This window comes from Amaranthus tricolor, chromosome 17 (genome assembly GCF_026212465.1).
Source record: "Amaranthus tricolor cultivar Red isolate AtriRed21 chromosome 17, ASM2621246v1, whole genome shotgun sequence".
NCBI classification, from domain to species: domain Eukaryota; kingdom Viridiplantae; phylum Streptophyta; class Magnoliopsida; order Caryophyllales; family Amaranthaceae; genus Amaranthus; species Amaranthus tricolor.
In genome coordinates, this window is record NC_080063.1 from 10,789,946 (window position 1) to 10,814,865 (window position 24,920).

At 33.9% G+C, this 24,920-nt stretch overlaps 2 protein-coding genes across 2 annotated transcripts; one reads left to right on the plus strand and one right to left on the minus strand.

The window, feature by feature from the left end:
• Positions 1–623: 623 nt before the first annotated feature.
• LOC130803735 (uncharacterized) lies at positions 624–1,423 on the minus strand. The gene is made up of 2 exons (XM_057667935.1): positions 1,361–1,423; positions 624–1,169 (listed from the first exon to the last, which is right to left on the minus strand). Exons 1-2 carry the CDS (start codon positions 1,421–1,423, stop codon positions 624–626), a joined length of 609 nt encoding a protein of 202 aa, XP_057523918.1.
• A 14,149-nt stretch (positions 1,424–15,572) lies between these two features.
• LOC130803736 (protein MAIN-LIKE 1-like) lies at positions 15,573–17,649 on the plus strand. Its single transcript, XM_057667936.1, has 3 exons — positions 15,573–16,869; positions 16,954–17,082; positions 17,476–17,649. The coding sequence occupies exons 1-3, from the start codon at positions 16,399–16,401 to the stop codon at positions 17,647–17,649; spliced, it is 774 nt and encodes a 257-aa protein (XP_057523919.1). The 5' UTR covers positions 15,573–16,398.
• Positions 17,650–24,920: the final 7,271 nt, after the last annotated feature.

The window sequence follows — 24,920 nt, forward strand, 5'->3', positions numbered from 1 at the left end:
AGGTCTACACGTTTAAGACCTAGATCCGACCCATGGACCAATTTACAATTTTTTTAAAAAAAATTATATACTAGGATCTGGATATGGGTCTTGCTGAACCCGACTCAGATCTGATCCATGCCCATTCCTAAATGAAATAATTGTTTTTCAAATCAAAATCAAACTCTATAATGAAATGAATGAAGCACATCCCTTACTATTGACTTATATAATTTTATCTTGGAAGAAAATGTAACACAACTTTCCTATAGTAACAATATTACGAAAAATACGAAAAGCAATGTCTAAGTAATAATTTAACTAATTGAAATTTATATTTCATTTTTGACTTTATTTGTAATACTTGTGATTTCATAGAGACTTTCAACATACATTTAACAATTTTAAAGATAAAACAATAATTTAACACACGACAATCAATTACCCCAACACCAATAAGGCAATAAGTATCCTTTCACCTAGATTAGTGTTCCAATTAACAGAGTAATTGTTTTAATTTGACCCGTGAAAGCAAACAACATGCACAAATCTACATAAATAAAAATACACGTGGGAACCAAATAACAACATCCAATTTATTCATCAATAATACAAAACAACTGAACCATGGATGACCTTATTTATTAAGCACCAAGAAGAAGAGGGATGGACCGGATGTCGCATTTAGGAGGTTCCTGAGCAATATCAAGGTAAGGGAACCACGGACTTGGACCCTTGTCCGAATCAAACTGAAGAAAACTGACGAACCCCTGTCCCACTGCTCGAACACTTTTGATTGTCATCAGCTCGCCAACTTGACCACCATTAACAAACAGTGTAACCGTCACACCTTTCACGTTTGTTAGCTGCTGGTATGATATTGTGGCCGATATCTCGGGCTCGCACACGACTATATTTTTGACGCCAAACATTGAACGAGTCACTTGACAAACACCGTATAATTGAATCGTAAGCTTGTACGAGAAATCGCTGTTGCTTACGCAACTGAAGCTTTTCACATTGTCGGGGAAAATTCCCGTGGGTAATTCGTAACGACGTAATATATCCGGGATTGAATTAAATCCAGGAAATCCAGGGCAGTTTGAAAGGGCAGAGGATAATGATGTTAGATAAAGGTAGAAAAGAGCAAGAAAGATGGAGATTTTGGCTTGTTGGGTTATTCCCTCCCCCTTGGAGGAAGGCCCAATTAATATTTTAATTATGGGTTTAATAATAATGGGCTAACAATTATAATATTATTTGTTAATTTATAAAAAAAAAAAAAAATTAAAAACTATAAATACCAAGGAAAATAGGGCAGCAGTTATATAATAAGATTCAGCAATCAAAAAAATTTTTTCACGCACAAAAGAAAAAAAACAGACCAGGAGCGAGGAGAAAAGGTATCGCGGCGTGACTTTTCGGCGATCCGATCGAAGGCCATTCGTGCTCCGTTTTTCGTCAAATTTTGACACGGTGTTCCTGCCTACCTAACCTACATATTCAACGGTTGGATTGTCGTTTTGTACACTGTAAATGGGTAATTTGTATTTTGCCCTAATTTTACCCTAATTGTTATTTTACCACTTTTGAGTGATGTTTTAGGGTTGTTTGGTGTTTGTATTACCTCTAGTATTGTCTAGAGAGGATTTTGGTTGTACCCATTAATTTCATTGGTGATTAGTGGAAGAGTGTGGTACCACTTACAGTCCCGTGGTTTTTTCCCGCATTGGGTTTTCCACGTAAATATCGTGTGTGCTTTACTTTCCGCATTTTTACTTTATTGCGCTTGATTGTGGGATTATTATTATTTGTTTGATTGGATTGGTTATTTTTGCTCATCTAACAACACAAAGGGAGAAAGTGTGTGTATTATATCGCCACTTTTCTCAACATAGTGGTATCAAGAGCTTGGTTTATATTTTCTTGGGTGATACTCTTGTGTTGGTTTATGATGGATGATAAATCTAGTATGCACGGTATGATTTATTTGGACTCTACCAACTACGCTGTGTGGAAAACTAAGATAGAAGATATTCTGTATGTGAAAGATTTGTATGAACCAATCTTAAATGAGTCTATGCCCACTGGTCAAGATGAAAGTAAATGGAAAATTTTGAATCGGAAAGCGGTAGGAACCATTAGACAATTTGTTGATGTTAGTGTGCTCCAACATATTTCAAATGACACGAATGCGTATGAATTGTGGATGAAACTTGAGGCTATGTATGAGAGGAAGAACGCCTTAAGTAAAGCGTCATTGATGAGAAAATTGGTAAAGTTAGAATTTCACGATGTTAATAGCATGGTAGTACATTTGAATGATTTTCAAGGTTTGATTAATCAATTGTCTGCAGTGAAAATGTCCTTAGATGATGAGTTGCAGGCACTATTACTACTTTCCTCATTGCCGGATAGTTGGGACACACTATTTGTATCACTTAGCAATTCTGCTCCTGATGGTAAGTTGACAATGGAGAGTGTCAAAGCTAGTCTGCTGAATGAAGAAACTAGGAGAAAGGAGATGGGTTCCTCCAATCATTCTGAAGCTCATTATGTTGCACAAGAGTCTAATAGGGGAAGAAGCAAAAATCGACCTTCTCGAGGTAGAGACAATTCCAGAGACAAGTCTAAATCCAAGGGTAGAATTATTTGTCATTATTGCGACAAGCCGGGACATATTAAGAGGTTCTGCAGAAAGATGAAAAGAGACAAGTCAAAAGATAGAAAGGGTGATTCATCTGAGTCGAAGTCTGAAGAGAAAAATACTACAGCTCTAGCAATCAGTGATGATGATTTGCTCTTCATTGGTGATAAAGAGTGTTTGAATGTAGCTGGTGATGACTGCAATTGGGTGATTGATTCGGGTGCTTCGTATCATCTTACTTCGCATCAAGACTATTTCTCGTCCTACACTAGTGGTGATTTTGGTAGTGTTAGAATGGGGAATGATGGGTCATCCAGGGTTGTCGGCAAAGGCACTATTTACTTGGAGAGTTCCACCGGTTGTAAGCTAATTTTGAGAAATGTTAGACACGTTCCTGATATCAGATTGAATCTCATTTCTATAGGTAGACTTGATGAAGAGGGTTACTTCAGCCACTTCAATGACGGTAAGTGGAAGCTCTGCAAGGGGAATCTTATAGCAGCCCGAGGTAAGAAGCAAGGTTCTCTTTATATGATGCAAGCGAAGGTTTGCGCGGGTGAGGTAAATGTTGCAGATGAATGTTCTAGTGAGTTATGGCATAATAGACTTGGCCATATGAGTGAGAAAGGTATGCAGATGCTCTCTAAAAAGCAATATCTCCCTGATGTCTCAGGTATGTCTCTTAGATCCTGTGTTGATTGTTTAGCTGGTAAACAACATAGGGTTGCTTTTCATTCTCGCCCCCCATCTAGGAGAAAGTTTCCTCTTGATCTTGTCCACACTGATGTATGTTCTATGGATGCTAAATCCCATAGTGGTGCTCTTTACTTTGTTTCTTTTATTGATGATTATTCTCGAAAAGTGTGGGTTACTGTGTTGAAAACCAAGGATCAGGTACTTTCTGCTTTCAAGGAGTTTCAGGCTAGAGTTGAGCGAGAAACTGGTAGAAAGCTCAAGGTCGTGAGAGCTGATAATGGTGGTGAGTACAGAGGCCCATTTGAAAGCTACTGCAAGGGTCAAGGCATCAAGCTTGAGAAAACAGTTCCAAAGACACCTCAATTGAACGGAATTGCAGAGAGGATGAACAGAACAATTGAAGAAAGAATCCGATGTATGCTCTCTCATGCAAAGTTGTCCAAGTCTTTCTAGGCAGAGGCATTGGTTACAGCTGTGTACTTGATTAACCTTTCACCTTCAAATCCTCTTGATGGTGATGTTCCTCAGAAAGTTTGGACCGGTAAAGATGTCTCCTATAAGCACTTGAGGGTATTTGGATGTCGTGCTTTTGTTCACATTCCTAGAGATGAGAGATCCAAGTTAGATAAGAAGACAAAGCAGTGTATATTTTTGGGGTACTCTGAAGATGCTCTTGGGTACAAGTTATGGGATCCAGTAGATAGGAAAGTTCTCAGAAGTAGAGATGTTGTGTTCTTTGAAGATCAGACTATTGAAGATATTGAAAAGCCAAAGCAACAAACATCCTCTCATACTCCAATCATTTTTGATCCAGTCTTACCGCAGATGACTCCTAGAGTTGAAGGGGGAGATGTGCAGGATGATGATGACAATATTGGTGATGATGGTCATGATGATCAACCTGAAGTTGAGCCTCCAGTTGTTGAACCGCAACCACAGCCTGATGATGTGAGAAGATCTACTAGAGAACCACGTCCTTCCATGAGGTATCCTACTACAAAGTTTGTGTTACTAACTGATGGGGGAGAGCCAGAAGACTTTCAGGAGGCTATGTCACATGAGAAAAGTAAGGAGTGGTATAATGCCATGCAAGATGAGATGAATTCCTTGCATGAGAATCACACTTATGATCTGGTAAAGTTGCCTAACGGCAAACGAGCACTCAAGAATAAATGGGTGTTTAAGTTGAAGCACGGAGAAGATGGTCAACCACCTAGGTTCAAGGCTAGGATTGTTGTGCGAGGCTATGAACAGAAGAAGGGGATTGATTTTGATGAAATTTTCTCTCCAGTGGTGAAGATGTCTTCAATCAGAGTTGTACTTAGTTTGGCTGCCAGCATGAATTTGGAGATTGAGCAACTTGATGTGAAGACTGCTTTCCTCCATGGTGACCTAAAGGAGGAAATTTACATGGAGCAACCTGAAGGCTTCGAGGTCAAGGGAAAGGAGAAACTTGTGTGTCGCTTAAAGAAGAGTTTGTATGGTCTTAAGCAAGCGCCTCGGCAATGGTACAAGAAATTTGAGTCATTCATGTTTGATAATGACTTCCACAAGACATATGCTGATCATTGCGTGTTTGTGAAGAATTTTGCTGAAGGTGACTTTCTCATTCTCTTGTTATATGTTGATGATATGTTGATTGTTGGTCGTGATTCCAATAAGATTGTTGACTTAAAGGCTAGTTTGAGCAAGTCCTTTGCTATGAAAGACCTTGGCCCTGCAAAACAAATTTTAGGCATGCGTATTTCTCGTGATAGGAAAAATAAGAAATTGTGGATATCACAAGAGAAATACATTGAAACGGTGCTGAAAAGGTTCAATATGAACAATGCTAAGCCTGTGTGTTCTCCACTGCCAGTGCATATGAAATTGAGTTCCAAACAATGTCCTACAACAGATGAAGATAAGAAGAAGATGAAAAATGTGCCTTATTCATCCGCTGTAGGTAGTTTGATGTATACTATGGTATGTACTAGGCCTGATATAGCTCACGCTGTTGGGGTAGTTAGCAGGTTTATGTCTAATCCTGGAAAGGAGCATTGGGCAGCAGTTAAGTGGATTCTAAGGTATCTCAGGGGTACTTCTAGAGTAAGTTTATGTTTTGGTCCTGGCGAACCTATGTTGGATGGTTACACAGATGCTGATATGTCAGGTGATATTGATTCTAGTAAGTCTACTTCTGGTTACATGATGACGTTTGCAGGGGGAGCTGTTTCTTGGCAATCTAAATTGCAAAAATGTGTTGCTCTATCGACTACTGAGTCATAGTATGTGGCAGCTGTTGAAGCTGGTAAAGAGTTAGTGTGGATGAGGGACTTCCTTGAGGAGTTGGGTTTGGAGCAAGACGATTATTTGTTACATTGTGATTGTCAGAGTGCCATTCACCTAGCTAAGAATGCTACCTATCATGGTCGAACGAAACATATACGAAGGAGGTATCATTGGATTCGAGATCAGATAGAAGAGAAAATATTTGAGCTTGTGAAGATCAGTACTCATGAAAATGGATCGGATATGCTGACGAAGATCCTTCTAAGAGACAAGTTAGAGGTGTGCCGTTTGAAAGTGGGACTTGTCATACCCCCCAAGTTGGAGTGAGGAGGAGATTTGTTGGGTTATTCCCTCCCACTTGGAGGAAGGCCCAATTAATATTTTAATTATGGGCTTAATAATAATGGGCTAACAATTATAATATTATTTGTTAATTTAAAAAAAAAAAAAATTAAAAACTATAAATACCAAGGAAAATAGGGCAGCAGTTATATAATAAGATTCAGCAATCAAAAAATTTTTTTCACGCACAAAAGAAAAAAAAACAGAAACAGGAGCGAGGAGAAAAGGTATCGCGGCGTGACATTTCGGCGATCCGATCGAAGGCCATTCGTGCTCCGTTTTTCGTCAAATTTTGACACGGTGTTCCTGCCTACCTAACCTACATATTCAACGGTTGGATTGTCGTTTTGTGCACTGTAAGTGGGTAATTTGTATTTTGCCCTAATTTTACCCTAATTGTTATTTTACCACTTTTGAGTGATGTTTTAGGGTTGTTTGGTGTTTGTATTACCTCTAGTATTGTCTAGAGAGGATTTTGGTTGTACCCGTTAATTTCATTGGTGATTAGTGGAAGAGTGTGGTACCACTTACGGTCCCGTGGTTTTTTCCCGCATTGGGTTTTCCACGTAAATATCGTGTGTGCTTTACTTTCCGCATTTTTACTTTATTGCGCTTGATTGTGGGATTATTATTATTTGTTTGATTGGATTGGTTTGGTTATTTTTGCTCATCTAACAACACAAAGGGAGAAAGTGTGTGTATTATATCGCCACTTTTCTCAACAATTTATAGATGAAATTCTATGGATTTAATCTCTATTTTAATAAAGATTAAAATTATTTATTGAGTGTTTGGTTTATGGTATTTTAATTAGATTTTTGTTGGTTTTTTCTTTTGACTTGCTATTAGGTCAAACACCAAATAAATATTCGAAAATATCTAGCTTATAGGCTAGGTTGCACTAAAACGGACACGGACACGGACACGGACACGGGTACGGGAAAACGCCAACTTAAAAATGGCGGACACGGGGACACGTAAATGGTAATATAATAAATATATCAAATTAAAGATAATTTTACAATCTTTCATTTGATATTTGTAAATAAACACTTTAAAAATATAAAACTCACATAACATTCAAATAAGTACCAAATAAACAACAGGAGTATTTAAAAATAGTCATACAAACCAAATCAAAAAAAACCAAATAAATAGGTTTATAAACAACCAAAATTAAAGATTTATAAATTCCATCAAATTCCAGTAATCAAATTCCATCACAGTAATTCCATCAAGATTTATAAACAACCACAACCAATACAATACAATACCAGTAATCAAATTCCATCACAGTCCATCACAGTAATCAAATTGAAATCAAATATCCATCACAGTAACATCTTAATTTACAATACAATACAATACGTTAATATTAGGATTCCAGTAATCAAATTCATCACAGTCCTAAATCAAATTCATCACAATACAATACAATACAATACGTTAATAGACCAATACAATACAATACGTTAATACAATACAGTCCTAAATCCATCACAGTCCTAAATCAAATTTCAGTAATCAAATTCCCTCACAGTAAAAATAAATGTTAAAACAACAGCTCAACAAGATTATAAATTTAAGATTAACACTAAGATTAAAGATTAGAACAAGATTAATATTAGGATTTAGGATAAAGATTGAAAATACCTGAAACAAAATCAAAAAAATCAATTTTTAGGGAAGCGCTGTGCAGTCGTCGAGTATTTGAGGGAGGAGCAGACCACAGCACCACTCAGTGAAGCCGTCGGTGGCGGTGGCGTGGTGGAGGAGCAACCGTAGAATTTTTAGGGTTAGAGGAGTGAGAGGGAATTGAGATTTGAGAGGGAGGGAAATGGAAAAATGGAATGCGTGAGTCCAGTAAGTGAAAGTGAGATTTGAGATGAAAGTAAGTGAGAGGTCAGAGGAGTTTATTACTTTTTTTTTCAGTTTTTTCAATTTTTTTTTTTTAAAAGACACGTGTCCCTTGCCGTGCCCCTTGACGTGTCCGTCGCGTGTCCTAGCCGTGTCCGCGTGTCCGAAAAAATATTAAAAAATTGGACGCTTCATTTGGCGTGTCGGACACGGATTTTCGCGTGCCCGTGTCCGACACGTGTCGGACACGCGACACGTCACATGCCAGGCGTGTCCGTGTTTCGTAGCTTATAGGTCAGCTGAAAAGCTGATTTTTAAGCCAACAAAAAAATTATTACGTTAAAATAAAAAAGCTATTCTAGTAAGCTTTTTTGTTGACTTTTGCTTATTAACTCATTTTTTCTCTAATAAACAGTCAATAACATATATCTAAACTTACCAAATATCTTCATAAACAACTATATTTTTTTAACTAATTTAAAAGACAACAAAAACAGGTAACATTTTTAACTTGTCAAACAAGTCAATAAAAAGCCAACAACCAATTACAAACACCCTACTCTATATCCCTATGAATTTTCATATGAAATCAATAAATGTGAATTTAGGTTGCAAATTCAAAGTTAGGGAAAAAAATGTACTTCATCAATTTCCTGACACTATAAATGACGGTGCCAAGATTTTGTAACCATCACCTATGGGTTTGAAATAAATCAAATTAATTTCACAAATTTTTATAAGAGACGGTTTCTTTGAGATTAGTTTAGTTAACCTTTAATGGACTGGGCTTCACAGACATCTCTAAAAAAGATGGTCTCTTAAGAAATCGACTGAACTAATTTACGTAATGATGAAGAACATTATAGTCTAAATTTATAAATATTGAATTTGAAATTTATAAAATTTAAGCTAATACTCTTAATGTTTATCAAACATTTAAAAAATAAATTAAAAATGTAATAATTAGTTAATTACAATAAAAGTTTGGATTACCACTGTTCTCAAACAAAAACCTTTTTAATTAAAAGATGTTAATAATATAACATCGCATTTCTCATTTTAAGACTATTTTATATTTTTTGGTTTTAGTATGAGTTGAGTTGAGTTGAATTGATTAGACACATAATGAAATCATTCACGGCACCATCCAATCATCCATGGCAAGATTTGTACCGAAATTGAATATGTAACTTAATCTGATTCAAAATATTTATATATAGTTAAGAATTAAAAATTAACACAATTCGAGATATTGTATATGAAATTTGTTTGAATACCAACTGCGCACCTCCATTCGTTGCGTGTCCAAATCGTTCATTATGGGAAAATGTGAAAAAAATAATATTATTTAACAACTTTATTTCAAAAATAAGCTTCGTGAAAACTTTATTTCAAAAATAAGCGTCCATGCATCCAAACTTAAGCTTGGTATAAGTCACTGTTATTAACAGCGAATTAAAAAAAAGAAAAAAAAAATATATATATATATATATATATATATATATATATATATATATATATATATATATATATATATATATATATATATATATATATATATATATATATATATATAATTGTTATTTCAGTTACTTCTTCATTCCAACCTACGAGATTAAAGAGTTGACTGGTCAACTCATTAAGTCGCTGTTAGTAACAGCAACTTAGGCTTTTATTTTTTTTTTTTTGTTTTTTTGATTTTTGCTGTTACACCAAGCCTAGGTTTAGATGTATGAACGCTTATTTTGGGAATAAAGTTTTCATTGAGCTTATTTTTGGAATAAAATGTTTCTATGCTCTTATTTTTTTCAAATTTTCTCATTCTGGTGGCCGTATTTGTGGTGGGCCGTGGGCGAGTGGCATGCACAAATTTTCATTCATCTCACATATTCCATTTTACATGTAATCAATAATCATCAATGGGAAATAAGTATGGGAATTTTAAATTAAAGATAATTTGATTCAGTTAATTTTAAATTTTCATTCATCTCAATCAGTTAATTTATAGATTTTTAAAAATTAAATCAGTTATTAATTATTTCTGGATAATCTCATTTATTTGCTAGTTTCTTGTTTTTCATTTCAACCCACATTTTCCTAGCTACTTTTTCAAAAAGTACATTTTATATTTTTACTTATTACATAATATAGTTTTAGCTAGTGGAATATATTTTTAGTGACATTTAATTTAAATGCACTACATTATTTCTAATGGTATATATAATGGATTTAATGATATTTATTAGACACATTAGCAACATAATAAAAAAATCATACTAAAGCTTTTTAAGAGAAAGAATCTAGTGACATTTCTCATAAATGTCATTATAAACTATAGTAACAATTATTTGTCACTAATGACCAAATAAAATGTCAGTAAAACACTTAATAGTCACTTTACAAATAACCAGAGGATGATCAACCCCTAAACAGTAAAGAAGGGCTTTGAGCCACTTTAACTCAGAAGTGATAAAAACCATTGTCCTATATTCTGCATCAGCCAAAGAACAAGACACAATACTTTGTTTCTTGTTGTTCCGGGACACATGAGAAGCCCCAAGAAAAATTAGCTAACCTGAAAGAGAACGTCGAGTCAAATGAAACCTAGACAAGTTGAATCACACCAACCAGAAAGATGCAAATCACAGCCACTACTAAGCAAAATTCCCTGACCCAGTGATCCTTTTAAGCTGGGTACAACATGAATAAGCATGTATGAACTAAGCCAATATGTGTACCCCATAAGTCAAATCAAGACGAGTGAAGGACAAAAAATGAGACGCCCCACAAGTACCTATTAAACAGGAAAACTAAGTAACTAACTACAGATGAAAATAGGGAGTTTATCCCATGATCCACTTACTCTTAAATAGTAACTACCCACTACTTTGACTCTTACTAACATAATTTAAATCAATCAAACATTCCCCTTGATTCAAAATTTCATAAAAAACAATCCTTGACTTGAACAACTAATTGAACTTGATTTACATACTACAAAATTTAACATACTTGCATCACTACTAAAACTTAAAACTTAAAATTTTAATGATACCCAACACATCACTATATTACCCCCGAACAAACCAACACAATAAGCCATTGCGATGTGACTTTAACATACATTCACCACAAAAATACAATCCATTGCGATATGACTTTAACACACATTCACCACAAAAATACCATCCATTTCCATGGATCAATACTATACCACACAAGAACTCGTAAAGAGTATTATTTCATGAACAAACACTTGACTTCATAACCACGATCATAACTTAATAAATCGTTTCTGCCTTGAACACGACTTTCACACGTGTGAAGATTGCTACTTAACCTCAATTTACTCAATACCCCTCTCTTTTTCATCATAAGACTCGGGCAAACTTTTTTTATAGGCTAATTAAAAGGAACCCATAAAACACATAAAAACATAATAACCAACACTTGACATGATTGCACATCAAACACTCATAACAATTTTAATTTTCACTCAAAATTACATGTGTTTTCTTTCCCACACAACTTTCCATTTTCTATTACTCGTACTCACTTTTTTTTTTTGAAAAACATACTGAAAACAACTGACATAACACCCAAAACACTCATTACTCAACAAAAACTGACATATCACCACACCTACAAACAATTGTTTTAATTGCTCTCACCACCTACTCTACCTCTTCTCTATTTTTTTTTTATATTTACCTCACTACTCAGGATCATAAACGCTAGCTCTTGATGCCTTGTTGAAAGAAATACATAAAAATGTGTAACACTAACTTTCTCATTATAATATTTAGAAAATAGAATATAAGTACCTATTAAATAGTAACTAACTACACATAAAAATAAGGAGTTCATCCCATGATTCCATAACTTACTCCAACTAATTAGTATTGACTCTTAAATAGTAACTACCCACTTAACCACTAGTTTGACTCTTACTAAAATAATTTGAATCAATCCAACATGCTTCCACTATGGTCTATGATAAATTTGATAAGATCAAAATTTATAAAATATATTTAAAAACTTTGAAATTATTGGGACTTACTTGAAACACTTTTTAATTTGTGGTAAAATACAACTTTTGTATTAGAAATAATTTACTTTTTTTAAGTATTTTATTTATTTGCATATAATCATTTTTAAAAATTATATATGAAAAATCAATGGCAGAGATTTTACAGTGTAAAAAATTAATAGTTGAGATTTTTTGTTTGTTGTGGTAATTGGCTTATAAGTACCCCATTAAAGATTATTTTTAAGAAAAATATTTTTGCATATTTGTAAAAAAATCATTAAATAAATTATTAAATACATTTATAGTCAAATAGAATTAGTGTAAGGGATATCATATATCAGATCAATATTTAAAATAATACACCTTCTGTTCTTTAATGTTCTTATCGTTTGGAATATTCTACCTTAAGGAGAGACAAATTTGATTAATATTTTTGACGATATATTTAAAAGATAAAATATATCTATGTAAGATCTCGTTAGTTCGTTTTAATATACTTTTTTATCATGTATTTTTTATAATTTTTTATTATGCGTATTTATTGATTTTGAGACTCAAATTTATCTTTGAAAACTATAAAAAATAAAGGAGAAAAAAAAGGAGTATAATTATTTGATATTTTATGTCAACCACACGTACTAATGTTGCAGGCATTAGTTGATTTTTGACAGCATCCAAGACGTGTAACACGAATTAGGAATTGTAACTTCCAACTTAATTGGTACTATTAATTTGGCAATGCATGGCAAAACATTCATTAACGTTCAAATTCAGAAAACAAAATCAAAAAAAGACATTTTAGAGTTGAAATTTCAATGAGAATTATAATGCATGTATTATTTTTATGAAAGACCGTCTCTTAATAAGACGATTTTAAAATAAAGAATTCATATATTGATAATTATGTTAGTTGGTTTATTTAACCCATGTATGACGTGCGTTTCATAGTAATATCGCTTTACACAAGAATTTGTATTAATGTTTATATATAGTTGATGGGTCGAATTAGAAACCAGACGTTTAGAGAGAAACTAGGGGTTGCCCCTATTTCTGCAAAGATGCGCGAAGATAGATTGAGATGGTTTGGACATATGAAGAGAAAGACTTTTGAAGCCACTGTGAGGAAGATAGAAAGCATCACAGTAGAGGGTAAGAAAAGCCGAGAAAGACCTCGGAGAACTTGACATGAGCAAATAAAAGTTTACACCTATCTAAAGACCTTGCCAGGGTTAGGAGTAGTTTGAGGCGTCTTATCCGTGTTTTAGACTACTGATTCTCTTTTGCTTACCAATTGGTGCTCTTGTTCGCTTATCTTTATTTTATGTTTTTTTATGTTTTAGGTTCACGCTTGTGTGATAAGATGCAAGCTCGCGAAGTTAGTTTCAACTTCACTTATTCCTATACGTTGCGGAAACTTCTCTTGATCTTTCTGGAGTTGAGGGACTCTTTGGTAGCGCTCTCCTTTATAAGTATGAGTTGCCGCCTTCATTCCCTACCCACACCTTGCTCATAATTTTTCTATGGACGGGATACATTGGGTATGATGATCGATGATGATATAGTTAATTTAAACATTTTTCATAATTTTCAAGTATACCTCAAATCTTAATATTAATAAATATACTGAATAAAATTCAGAATATTTCATAAACAAAAATCATGTTTTTAGCAACCAAAAAAAAAGAAAAAGAATTAAGAACAAGGTCAGCGCGCTAATTTCTTTCTCTTTTCACTTATAAAGGCGTAATTTGATCATTAGCAGAAGCTTAATTTAGTTTAAGATTGTTATTATTATTTTAGTTTATTGGGGGTGGCCGTGTGGGGTTGCTACTTGCCATTCCCTCAGCTATTCCATGTAGGGCCGGAAAAAAAAAACTTTTATCTCAATTTAATTTAATGATTTTTTCAGTCTCTCCTATTATCATATTTACTCTATTTTTATTTTAGATCATCACTTACCCTTTGTCTCTAATTTTCCTATATCATCATCATCATTCTCAATGTATCTCGCTCATAGAAACTATGATTAGAGTCTGAGAAATTTTCATAACTTTTAATGTGCATTTTATTCTTAATCCATGTATTAGAACATAGTCAAAATGTAATCTTGTTTGATTCGTCTCAACATAAGATTTATTAATATCTACTTTTTATAATTTTTACTTATACACAATCATCACTTATTGAATTAGTACATCGATAAACATAAAAAAGCAAATGACACATTTGAAATGAAATAGAGGGAGTATATATATATATAGTTGAAGAAATAACCCAGTCACTTTAATGGTATTAAATTTGATGTTGTTGCAGTAATTGATTATAGTTGGCATCATCTATGGTGTGTTTCACGAATTAGGATATGACTCGTGAATTGACCAATTTGTATCCGAAGCATCCATATATGCTTTATTCTAGAAAGAAATAGCCAGCCACAAGAATAGATGGTCTTATAAATTTCACAAAAATTCATACTACACAATCATCTACTTAATTAAAAGTTTTGTTGAATTGATTTTTATAGATTGATTATTGAATCTCATTCACCACAAAATTTAAAGTGAACTATTTATAATATGTTGAGATGTACGATATTCGACATATGGTTTTGGGATGATATTTCTTTTACGGAATATGTGTATTTTGTGTTTTCTCGATAATATGTTGATATTTACAATCCCACTAAAAAATTCTCTTATCACACTCAAAAAACAAATTTACAACATAAAAATTTTGTAGCAAAAACCAAGAAGTTCAATCTGCAAAAAATTAATCGAGGTAATTATTTTTTTCGAATCGTATTATTTCAATTAAAAAAAAAATAGTGGAAGTCGCACAAAAAACCGCAATCCGGCCTTGGGTGAGTCGCAGAAAAAACCGCAATTGAACCTTGTCCAGCCGCGGTTTTTTTCTGCGACTCACCCAAGGCCGGCTCGCGGTTTTTTGTGCGATCGGTTTTAATATTTTTTTTCGTTTTTTTATGAATAATTAATATTTATTTTATTTATATTATTATTGTTATTATTATTATTATTATTATTATTATTATTATTATTATTATTATTATTATTATTATTATTATTATTATTATTATTATTGTGATTGTTATTACCATTATTCTTAAATTTTTATTTCTTATAATTATTAATTTATTATTTAAATATATTTATTATAATAATAATAATAATAATAATAATAATAATAATAATAATAATTATTATTATTATTATTATTATTATTATTATTATTAATATTATTATTATTATTATTATTATTATTATTATTATTATTATTAAGTTTTTTATATTCTTTTGAATATTCTTTTTATTATTATTGTTGGTGATGTTGTTTTGTTGTTAATGTTAGTAAATTTTTCTTTCATTTTATTATTAAATATTGTTTTTGTTATTAGTGTTATGATTATTATTATTGTTTGTGTTATTATTGTTATGATTATTATTAATGTTATTATTTTTGTTAATATTGTTATTATTATTATTATTATTATTATTATTATTATTATTATTATTATTATTGTCAATTTAGAAAATTAATTACAATAATAATAATAATAATAATAATAATAATAATAATAATAATAATAATAATAAATATGTTGTAACATTATACTTGTTGATAATCATTAGTTAAATATTGTTGTTGGTAATTAATTATTTTTTTTTTGTTCATGTGCTTAATTAACGTAACGTTTGATTATGTTCATTTAGTATTTAATATTTAATTAAATTATCAAAAATTGTAGTAAATGGCTGATAATCAAGGAAAAGAAAATGGTTTTTTTAGACACTTGTTGAGCGGTAATAGCTCTAGGCCTACTCTGCTCAAAGGGGATCCTCATAAGAGGGGGGTAATGGATTCTGCTAGGAGGGCTAGGCAGGAAGAGGCTGTCAGACACAGTGTGGCCCAACGGTCGAGTGCGCTGAACATAGTGCGTACTCGTATTGATGATGAGTACGTAGGCGACGTTGTTCGCCCAACGGAGTGGACTGTTGTTCGGGGGTCGGACGGGAGATTCGCACGTGGCGGCCCTAGTTCTTCAGGCGCATCTGAGTGCGCCGGAAGTATTCTCGTCGATAATGAGTCGCCACGGGGGAGAAGGGGCTCACAGTCCGCTGGCACGGACTGGTTAGTCACATCGCCCTATCCCGGGGGGCCCACAGATACGCGCCTGATACCTAGCTATGAGGGCACATAGCTAAACTTATTTTTGATGGCTCCGAGCGTACACCTTCGGTTCTGGAATGCCATAGTAGGAAGAGGCCGTTGGACGCCATCATCGGACTGAGGGATATGAGCGATGCGCTGTACGATGTTCTACCTGCTACTCCCCTCGGCCGTCTGCCGTATATTATGCACCAGCACATCGACTGTGCTTTGATATCGGCCTTCGTGGAGAGGTGGCAGCCGGATACGAACACCTTCCACATGCCATGGAGGAGATGACAATTATGTTGCACGACGTGCAACGCATATTGGGCATGTCTATTGAAGGTTCTCTACCAGCCGAGCCTTCTTAGGTGGAGTGGCAGGTATCACCAATCTGTTCAAGGAGCCCATGTCTGAGCTACGGCGGAAAGGTGCATTCACCAGCGGCTGCGTCAACGTTGCTGAACTGATGCAGCTGTGTCATAGGTCCCAGGCCATGGATACCCAGTCGACAGCCTACTACATGGCTATTGTCGGCTCCACCCTGCTGGCGGATATGACCAGAACCGACATGCGACCTCACCCGATACTTGCCGTGAACATTGATCAAGATGAGATCGCCTGGGGTGCGGTGGCCTTGGCCTACTTGTATCGGCAGTTGGGAATGGCATCTAGGGCTGGTTGCAAGACCATTGCGGGTTGCCTCACATTGCTCCAGACATGGATCTATGAGTACTTTTCCGCTTTCCGCCCTCATCCTCGCCGAGCAGACGTGCCTAATAAGACTAGGGCGGAGATGTCATCCACGAAGAAACCATGTCGTGATGTGAACAGGCTGAGGGACTGTCGTAGCATACTTGACTCCATGACGGAAACTCAGGTATTGTACATCACATCACACTTTCTTATGCATATTATTTTAATTTAAGATTATTTTTATATGTTATCTTGTCTTTGTGTGCAGGTGGAATGGACTTCGTACATGACTGCTCCAAGGGCATTGCTGAATGAGCACCCACGCACCAGCTTCATCGGGGGTATCACTTACTTTGATATGGTCGAGGTGTATTTGCCGGAGCAGACAGTGCGACAGGTCGGCTTGTGCAGGCTATTCTCCCCCCCCCCCCCCCCCCCCTCCTATGAGACCAGCCAAGGCTGTGCGACCGGCACACGGTACCTACTCCGTGACCTTTGCTTCCCCGCCTGTGTACTTGAAGGCATGGAGTAGGTTCTCCTATAGTTGCCGCCTTGGTGAGCTGGCACTTCATCGGGCATCTATTCCATCAGAGGCTGAACCTAGTTACATTGACTAGTTCAGAGTGTTCTCGCACCCGTACGTAGTCCCCGGCGAAGGACCGAGTGTCGGTTTTGGTCCATCTGAAAGCAAAGCTGAATACATTAGTTTTCTAAATTAATTTGTTTTCTCTTATGTCTTTGTGTTATTTGAATGTTGTTTTATATCTTATTCACACCTTTTTTTTTTCAGTTTCTCAATGAATGGCCGAGTCGATTCGCTCCATTGGCGAGACTGCCTCCTGTTGCTGAAATGAACCCCCAGGAAAGACATGCTTTAGATGTATACCTTAATGATTGTAAAGATTTATTTTCTGAATGGCAATCGTTAAGGGGCACGACCCTTCATAGTCTGTACTTAAACTAATTTTACATTAATGCTTTTAGTGATTTACATTAAATTTTATTCATGTTTGCATCAATGCTTTTATAAATTTACATCGTTACTATACACAATGAATTTCATCTACAATTTCTATAGTAATCACGTACACATTAGTATAACCATGAACTATCTACATATTGAATAATGATTTGCATTTTCTATAATAAAACTGAATAATGATCTATACATCACGTTACACAATGGACTATCTAAATTTACAGCATCTGCAGTGATGTTATTACATTGTGGTGGTCGTGGCCCGCATAGTTTATTCCAGAGCATAATTGTAACACCCCGATATTTTTTTTTCCGATATATTAAATGATTTGCTAGTAATATTATTATTATTATTCTTTTTAGAAGAATATATTTCTTTTTATTATTTATTTGGTTAGTAGGTTAGATCATGAGACTTCAACTTTTAAAGCAATTAAAACCATTTTAAGTCCAAACCTTTTTCCTAACCTATCTTAAAAAAAAAAGGAATAAAAGTGGGAATTTGAATCATTTTGGCCGGCCATATGTAGTATCTTGGGGGGATTTGTAACTTCTTAGGATATTGAAAGATTAAGGAGTTATTGCCTTCCATAAGTATTGCCTTAATTTTACTTAATTTCTTTATTTCCTTAATCTCCTAATTTCCTTACATCTTTTCATTTCAAACCATTTGCAAGTAAGAAAACACTCCCAAAACCCTCTAATCCTCACGCCTAATCCTCCATTGGTTCATCAATTTTGGTGCTTTGTTCTTGAGCAATTGTGAGTAATTCTTAATTTGGTTTTTATTTTTAAGTTTTAATTTAAATTTCTATGATTTTTATGTGTGTTATTTTATGGTTTATGATTTGTTCATGATTTAAAATTCATGTGTGAAAGTATGATGTATTTTTCTATCTAAATTAATGTATGGTTTTTTTAGGGTTTTAGATATGTTACATGTGTGTGAAGAATTTGTTTGATGGATGATTGAAATATATATATATATATATATATATATATATATATATATATATATATATATATATATATATATATATATATATATATATATATATATATATATATATATATATATATATATATAGAAAAATGTATGTGGTGTTAGAAATTTATTTATTTTTGATTAATAGAAGGAATTTATAATGTTGGTAAAAAAAAATATATATATATACATGTATATATGTGATGTGTATGTGTGAAAACATTTGTGTAAAAAGAATTATATTGAAAAAAAATATATATATAATAATAATTCATTAAAATTTATTTTTATTTAAATTTTTTTGTTTAGATTTAATAGGACATAAAGCATTGATATTTATATTTTTGTGATAAAAAAATGATGGAATGACAAAATCCCGTAGGTTTTGAAAATGGTGAAAAAAATGTGTTTTTGGAACATTTTTGGCTTTTAAATTAAGTTAAAAATACTTATACTATGTTATAAATTATGAAAATTGGTACCCGGGGGTTTTGACGCCTTCCGGACGCAACGGTGAAGTCGAATTTTCAGTTTGACAGTTTTAAGTTGAGTTTCTGGACAGATTGTATAGGCTGTCCTGTTTTGTGTATTTACCATGTTATAGTATGTGATGGATGTTCATGTTGTGTGTAGAATTCTAGGTATGGATGTGATTGTATATGTGTGTTATGGATGATTTGAGGAAAATGCGTATGTGTGCTTATTTCCCGAATACGATTGAACTTTGTAGGAAGTCGATTCGTGACCGGGAATTGATTAAGACGCTTGTGAGTTGGTTATCTTGCTTAAGGTATGTACACGCAGCGAAGTTCGCATTAGTCCGATGTATCATATAATAATGGTATACAAAAGTAAAGTATGTATATATAGTACGAATAATGTTATCTTTCGAATAAATAATTTTTATACATTGTTTTGATAAGTAGAGGTAGTATGACCTCACTGACCTTAAAATGGACGTAGTATGAAGTCAATTGGTGGAAATGAATTACTCGCGGTATATGGGGGCATTATGAGCCACCGCGGGGGTATGCATACTTAACCATAGGCACCGAAGTAAGGCGAGTGTCTATGGTAGAGACTTGCTTAGGGGTTAGCTCCCCCTAATGTATTGTCTCACTTATGGAGCTTGGAGTGTACCGGCAGTATGGCTGGATAGTACAGCAGTATGGCTGACTAACCTTTACATAAAAATAATTATTCTTAATAAGCATGATCAAAGCGTAAGGTTCTTTGAATTGTCAGCTAATAAATTAAAATTTTCTCTTGTGTTATTATTTATTTGGTATGTGACGTTTGCTGACGTGTACTTTTGGTCTTAACGACCCTGCGTTGATGTTGTTTCCTATCTGGGCAATGACTAGCAGTAAGTTAAGTTGCAGGTCTGGGGAGTGAGGATTGACCCTTGAAGAAATAAATCATTAGAATTTCTAGTTAAGTTTGAAGAACATTTGGTTTTTATGAGGCGATTTTCGTTCTCAAGTTGTATTAAGTAGATTTAACTTTTCGTTCTTATCCGCTGCTAAGAATTTCTTATTATCTAGTAGTTCTTAATAACGCTAATAGAACTCGATCCGCACGTTTTCCTTAACTTCAAAAACCGTTTTAAAATGTTTCTAACATCCCGGTTTGACTCGGATTATAGTTGTCTTATTTTTAAAAAGGTCATCTTCTCTTTCCGTACGACCCGAGTTATTCTGAGATGTTACAATAATCCTACTAGTAAAATGTGTTTCTATATGTCAATTGTCAACTGCGTCTCTCCAACGTTGATGGACTGGCGGCAGTGGGGATGAATCGTCGTTCATTAATAGTTGAACAAAATGATTTCCATTCACCGAACATATATGTATAACTTTATTTACACTATGCACGCCTGGTGCTTTCCTTAACGGAATAACCAAAAAGTTGTACATCGTGTTACCGTCATTAGAACCATAATAAGCAATGCCAATGTTAAGAAACATTGCTGCAGAGTACAATGCCATCGGTGCATCCATCCAGTGAATAAAAGGAGTAGGTCCATTGCCGTGTGAACCTATTCTGAATATAGCATCATCTAACAACTCCTGGGAAAGATACAAACTTAGGTATTAGTCTCTGTTCATTTGCATTTCCATACACATAGCACGTCTTAAAAGAGGCCATGCCTCCTCGCCTCCCAACACTGTGGCGGCAATAGCTCTAAATCCATAGTTACCATCACCTAACACATCAATCCAATCAAACAAGTAAGATGAAAGAATGAATGGGATGTGATTAGGCAATGGAAACTGTGAAAAATCTTGACCACCTGGGTCATCTACAATTATTGAAAATAAGGTTAATAAGACTAAGCTGTAACAAACTAATTTAAATAACGCAAAGGAAAGTCATATACCGGATAAGTTGAAAGTAAACTTTATTCCAACTGAAGATTGCGTTTCTCGACCACTAGATCTCCCACTAGATCTCCCACGAGATGAAGATCTAAACCCTCGACCACGAGAAGATGATCTGCTATATTCAAATGCACTTTTATTTCTTCTCATGGTTTTGCTTGTGCTTGGTCTTCCCTTTCTAGGTGGACTTGCGTAAGGCTCAGGTATTTCGGCTCCATCAGGGTGTAGTTCATACTCAAGAACCTGAGACATTCGGCGTACAACTGCGGGATCGGATTTTAGAACTTCATCGACCAGAGACTGAAAGTACTCTTTGTCATCGGCGTTCGCATATCGTACTCCTTCGTTGGTTTCATCTCCTACCTCTGTGTACCTCAAAGTACTCCAGAATTGATGAATGTCATCCACATACAAAGCACCGTGTGAACCGATAGACATATATAAATAACAAGCACACGACAATCCATGGGTGTGTTGAAGTACACAACCGCATTTGTTAAATAAAAAATCACCCAATTCTAACATACGGTTATGCTCAAGCTGCAGCTGCTCCAAGGCGTATATAGATACGTGGCGATATAAAGGTCTAAAGAAATGTTGTCGCATCGACCTTGCTACAAAATTCATGGATTCTTGTAGCGCTTGTCGGATCCTGGCTTGCTGATTTGTAATCTGTGCTTGTGCCCTTTTAAACAGGGTATCAAATGAGCTATTACCGCTACCAAGGTAATACTTGAAAGACGAGTGTTGGCTTTCAACCCTGCTAGTAGTCTGGTTACCCATGTGCAAACAATCATTCGTCCATGCACGCACAAATTTCTCTCTAAGTGGAATCCATGTTCCAGCCAAATACCGAACGACCTTTATGTTCCTAACCGACCACGTATTCACGATCGCTTACCATCTCTCTTCAAATTCGCCGATTTTAGAACTTTTAACCAAGGGGTTCCATCTACCTTTCCTGAATACTTGCCCTTGTTGATTTTTTTTTCCGCCACACAACTTGTCCACCATGTTCTCAACGTCGTTTGCGATATGCCTAATGCATAACAAATGCTGCACATCTACATTAAACACAACATTGAACGTAATTAAGACATATTCAATAGATAAAACAACAATAATTAATCAACAAAACCTTTTTACCTGGGAAGACGTCACGAATAGCTACAGATAAACCTTCATCTCGATCGGTTACAATGATGCTAGGAGTCTGAGCTGTGCCGATAATATCTCTTAATCCCTGCAACACCCACGAATACGACACAACCGCCTCATATCGCATCAAACAGAACGCAACCAAGAAGTTGTGATTGGTTGGCGTCATTCCGATCACTTCACACAGTGGCCACTTTTGTTTGTTTGTTTTGTACGTTGTATCTATCAACACAACATATGGCCACGTAGATATCATTTGGATAGAGGTAGGATTTGCAACTAATAATCTGCTCAATTCCCCTTCGCTATACAAGTCTGTCCAAACCACGTAATTAAGTTCTGTGGCCATATAAAGACAGTGTTGAAGGGGAGTCCTACCCTCCATCTCTTCTCTCCTTATTGATTGCCTAATATTATGTATCTGATTCATACTAATAAAAACACCAGGAAAATTTTCTCTAATAGAAGTCATAATAAAGGCCAGGTGCATTCCGGTTGCACTAAGCTGTCGTATATGCTCCCGAATATCTACATTGATCCTATTTGCCCTTACATGATCATCTCTGTACACTAATAACGGGTGGTTATGTCTTCCTTTTTCACCAGGACACACCCTTACCGTCCAAGGTCTTTCTTCTGGTTTACGACTACTTGCTACAATTAAAAATTTACACCCGCAACTTCTACTTTTAGAACCAGGTCGGGCAGCATTATCTAGATTATGTAAATCACCCCTAATATTACCATAGCGGTGACACCATAAGTACACACTAACTCTAGAACGTCCTTCTTTTTTTTTTTTTTTTTTATAAGAAGCACGTGTAAATTGAAAACCAATTGTTATTGCTATCGCATCGGCCCAACTATGTAATTCATCTAAGGAAACAAATTCCCTATTCATAACAAAGCTACCCGAGTAATCTACGTTGTCTCCCAAGTTTTCAAACTCCTGCAAATTTAAAATATGAAACAAACCATACATTAGGTCATTAACACATTATACATACAAACAAAAATAATAAAAACATTAATAATAAAAACATTCAATAATAAATAAAAAGTATAAATTACTTTAATGATTTACTTAAATAATTAATATTAAAAATAAAAATAATAAAAATAACAAAAATTAATAATAATAATAATAATAATAATAATAATAATAATAATAACACTAATAATAATAATAATAATAATAATAATAATAATAATAATAATAATAATAATAATAAGAAGAAGAAGAAGAAGAAGAAGAAGAAGAAGAAGAAGAAGAAGAAGAAGAAGAAGAAGAAGAAGAAGAAGAAGAATAAAAAAATACAAATAATAATAATAATAATAATAATAATAATAATAATAATAATAATAAATACAAAAATAATAATGTAAATAAAAAAATAAACAAAATAAATAAATAAAATCGCAAAAAAATAAGCGACTGAAATATGATTGAGTCGCATAAAAATAGGCGACTGGACCGTGATTCAGTCGCACAAGACCGGGCGACTGAAAACGTATTACGAATGAGGAAAGTTTAAAACATGGACGAGTATTTTGGCATCACTCATGGTTTGTATATATATGATGTATCACGTACACAGGATAAAGTTTGAAATATTGATGTGTATGGATATAATTTGACAATATTTATATTCATCAATTATATTCAATGCGTGTATGTCCAAAACATAAATATTTTTTTAAATTCAATGATTCTAATTTACAATAGGATCATCTAGTGTTATAAAAAAACAAAAATTTAAAATAATTTTATTTTTCATGTAAAATGCACAATATAATAATATCTAGAACAATGAAAATTAATAATTTTATAATTTTATTTTGACTAGCTAGTTTTTTGTGACATTTAAATTTGTGTAATTATTTAGTTTATAATTTGAGAGTATGTTAGAGAATCTCTATAGACTAGAGATAAAGTAATCCAAGAAACTCAAACCTTAATCAACAAAGGTTAAAGAAAATGTTCTTAACCATTAAGTAAATCCATAATTATTCATGCCGCCATATTTCTCAAACATAATTTGGAGTTTTAATTTTAGACAATATATATTTGTTAAGATAGTCACTTGATATATGATATTAGAATAAATATTATTGAACAATAAGATATTTAATAAAATTAATAATAATAATAATAATAATAATAATAATAATAATAATAATAATAATAATAATAAATAAAAAAATAATAATGTAAATTAAAAAAAAAAAGAATCGCACCAGTTTTGTGCGACTGAACCTTGGTTCAGTCGCCCAGTTTGGTGCGATTCTTTTTTTTTAAATATTTCCAACGATTCAAATCGAAAAATTTACGTACCGGATCCGATTTATAATCGCTTTCGTTAGCCATAGTTAATCGATTACAAGTAACAACTTGTTTAAAATCGAACAACGTTTTTAGAGAGTTTTTAGAGAGATAGTACTGTGTTTGAATTCGTACTTCATACAAGAACGCGTCTGAGAATTCGATATATATAGACAAATCTTCGGGATTAAAGTGTTAATAGTTTTATTAAATGTAATTTACATTTGTTAATTAAGTTTTAAGTCCAGTGGCAATTTTGTAATTTTTTTAACTTCAGGGGCAAATTCGTCATTTCAAGAGAGTGACGATAAAATGAAAAGGGATGGCGAAATTTACTAACTCCCTTTCTTTATTAATTAGTTTCTATAGATCTTGGGCTATATATATGCTTCCTATATTTAGAGCTGAT

What these genes read in the sequence shown, in the direction of transcription:
- LOC130803735 (XM_057667935.1), bottom strand. Translation starts at nt 1,423, where the DNA reads ATGGCCTTCGATCGGATCGCCGAAAAGTCACGCCGCGATACCTTTTCT. An exon ending in TTTCTCCTCGCTCCTGGTCT is followed by an intron (nt 1,170 to 1,360) that starts GTTTTTTTTCTT and finishes CCTTCCTCCAAG; the next exon opens with GGGGAGGGAATAACCCAACA.
- LOC130803736 (XM_057667936.1), top strand. Translation starts at nt 16,399, where the DNA reads ATGTCTGAGCTACGGCGGAAAGGTGCATTCACCAGCGGCTGCGTCAAC. An exon ending in ACTCCATGACGGAAACTCAG is followed by an intron (nt 16,870 to 16,953) that starts GTATTGTACATC and finishes CTTTGTGTGCAG; the next exon opens with GTGGAATGGACTTCGTACAT. An exon ending in CGGAGCAGACAGTGCGACAG is followed by an intron (nt 17,083 to 17,475) that starts GTCGGCTTGTGC and finishes TTTTTTTTTCAG; the next exon opens with TTTCTCAATGAATGGCCGAG.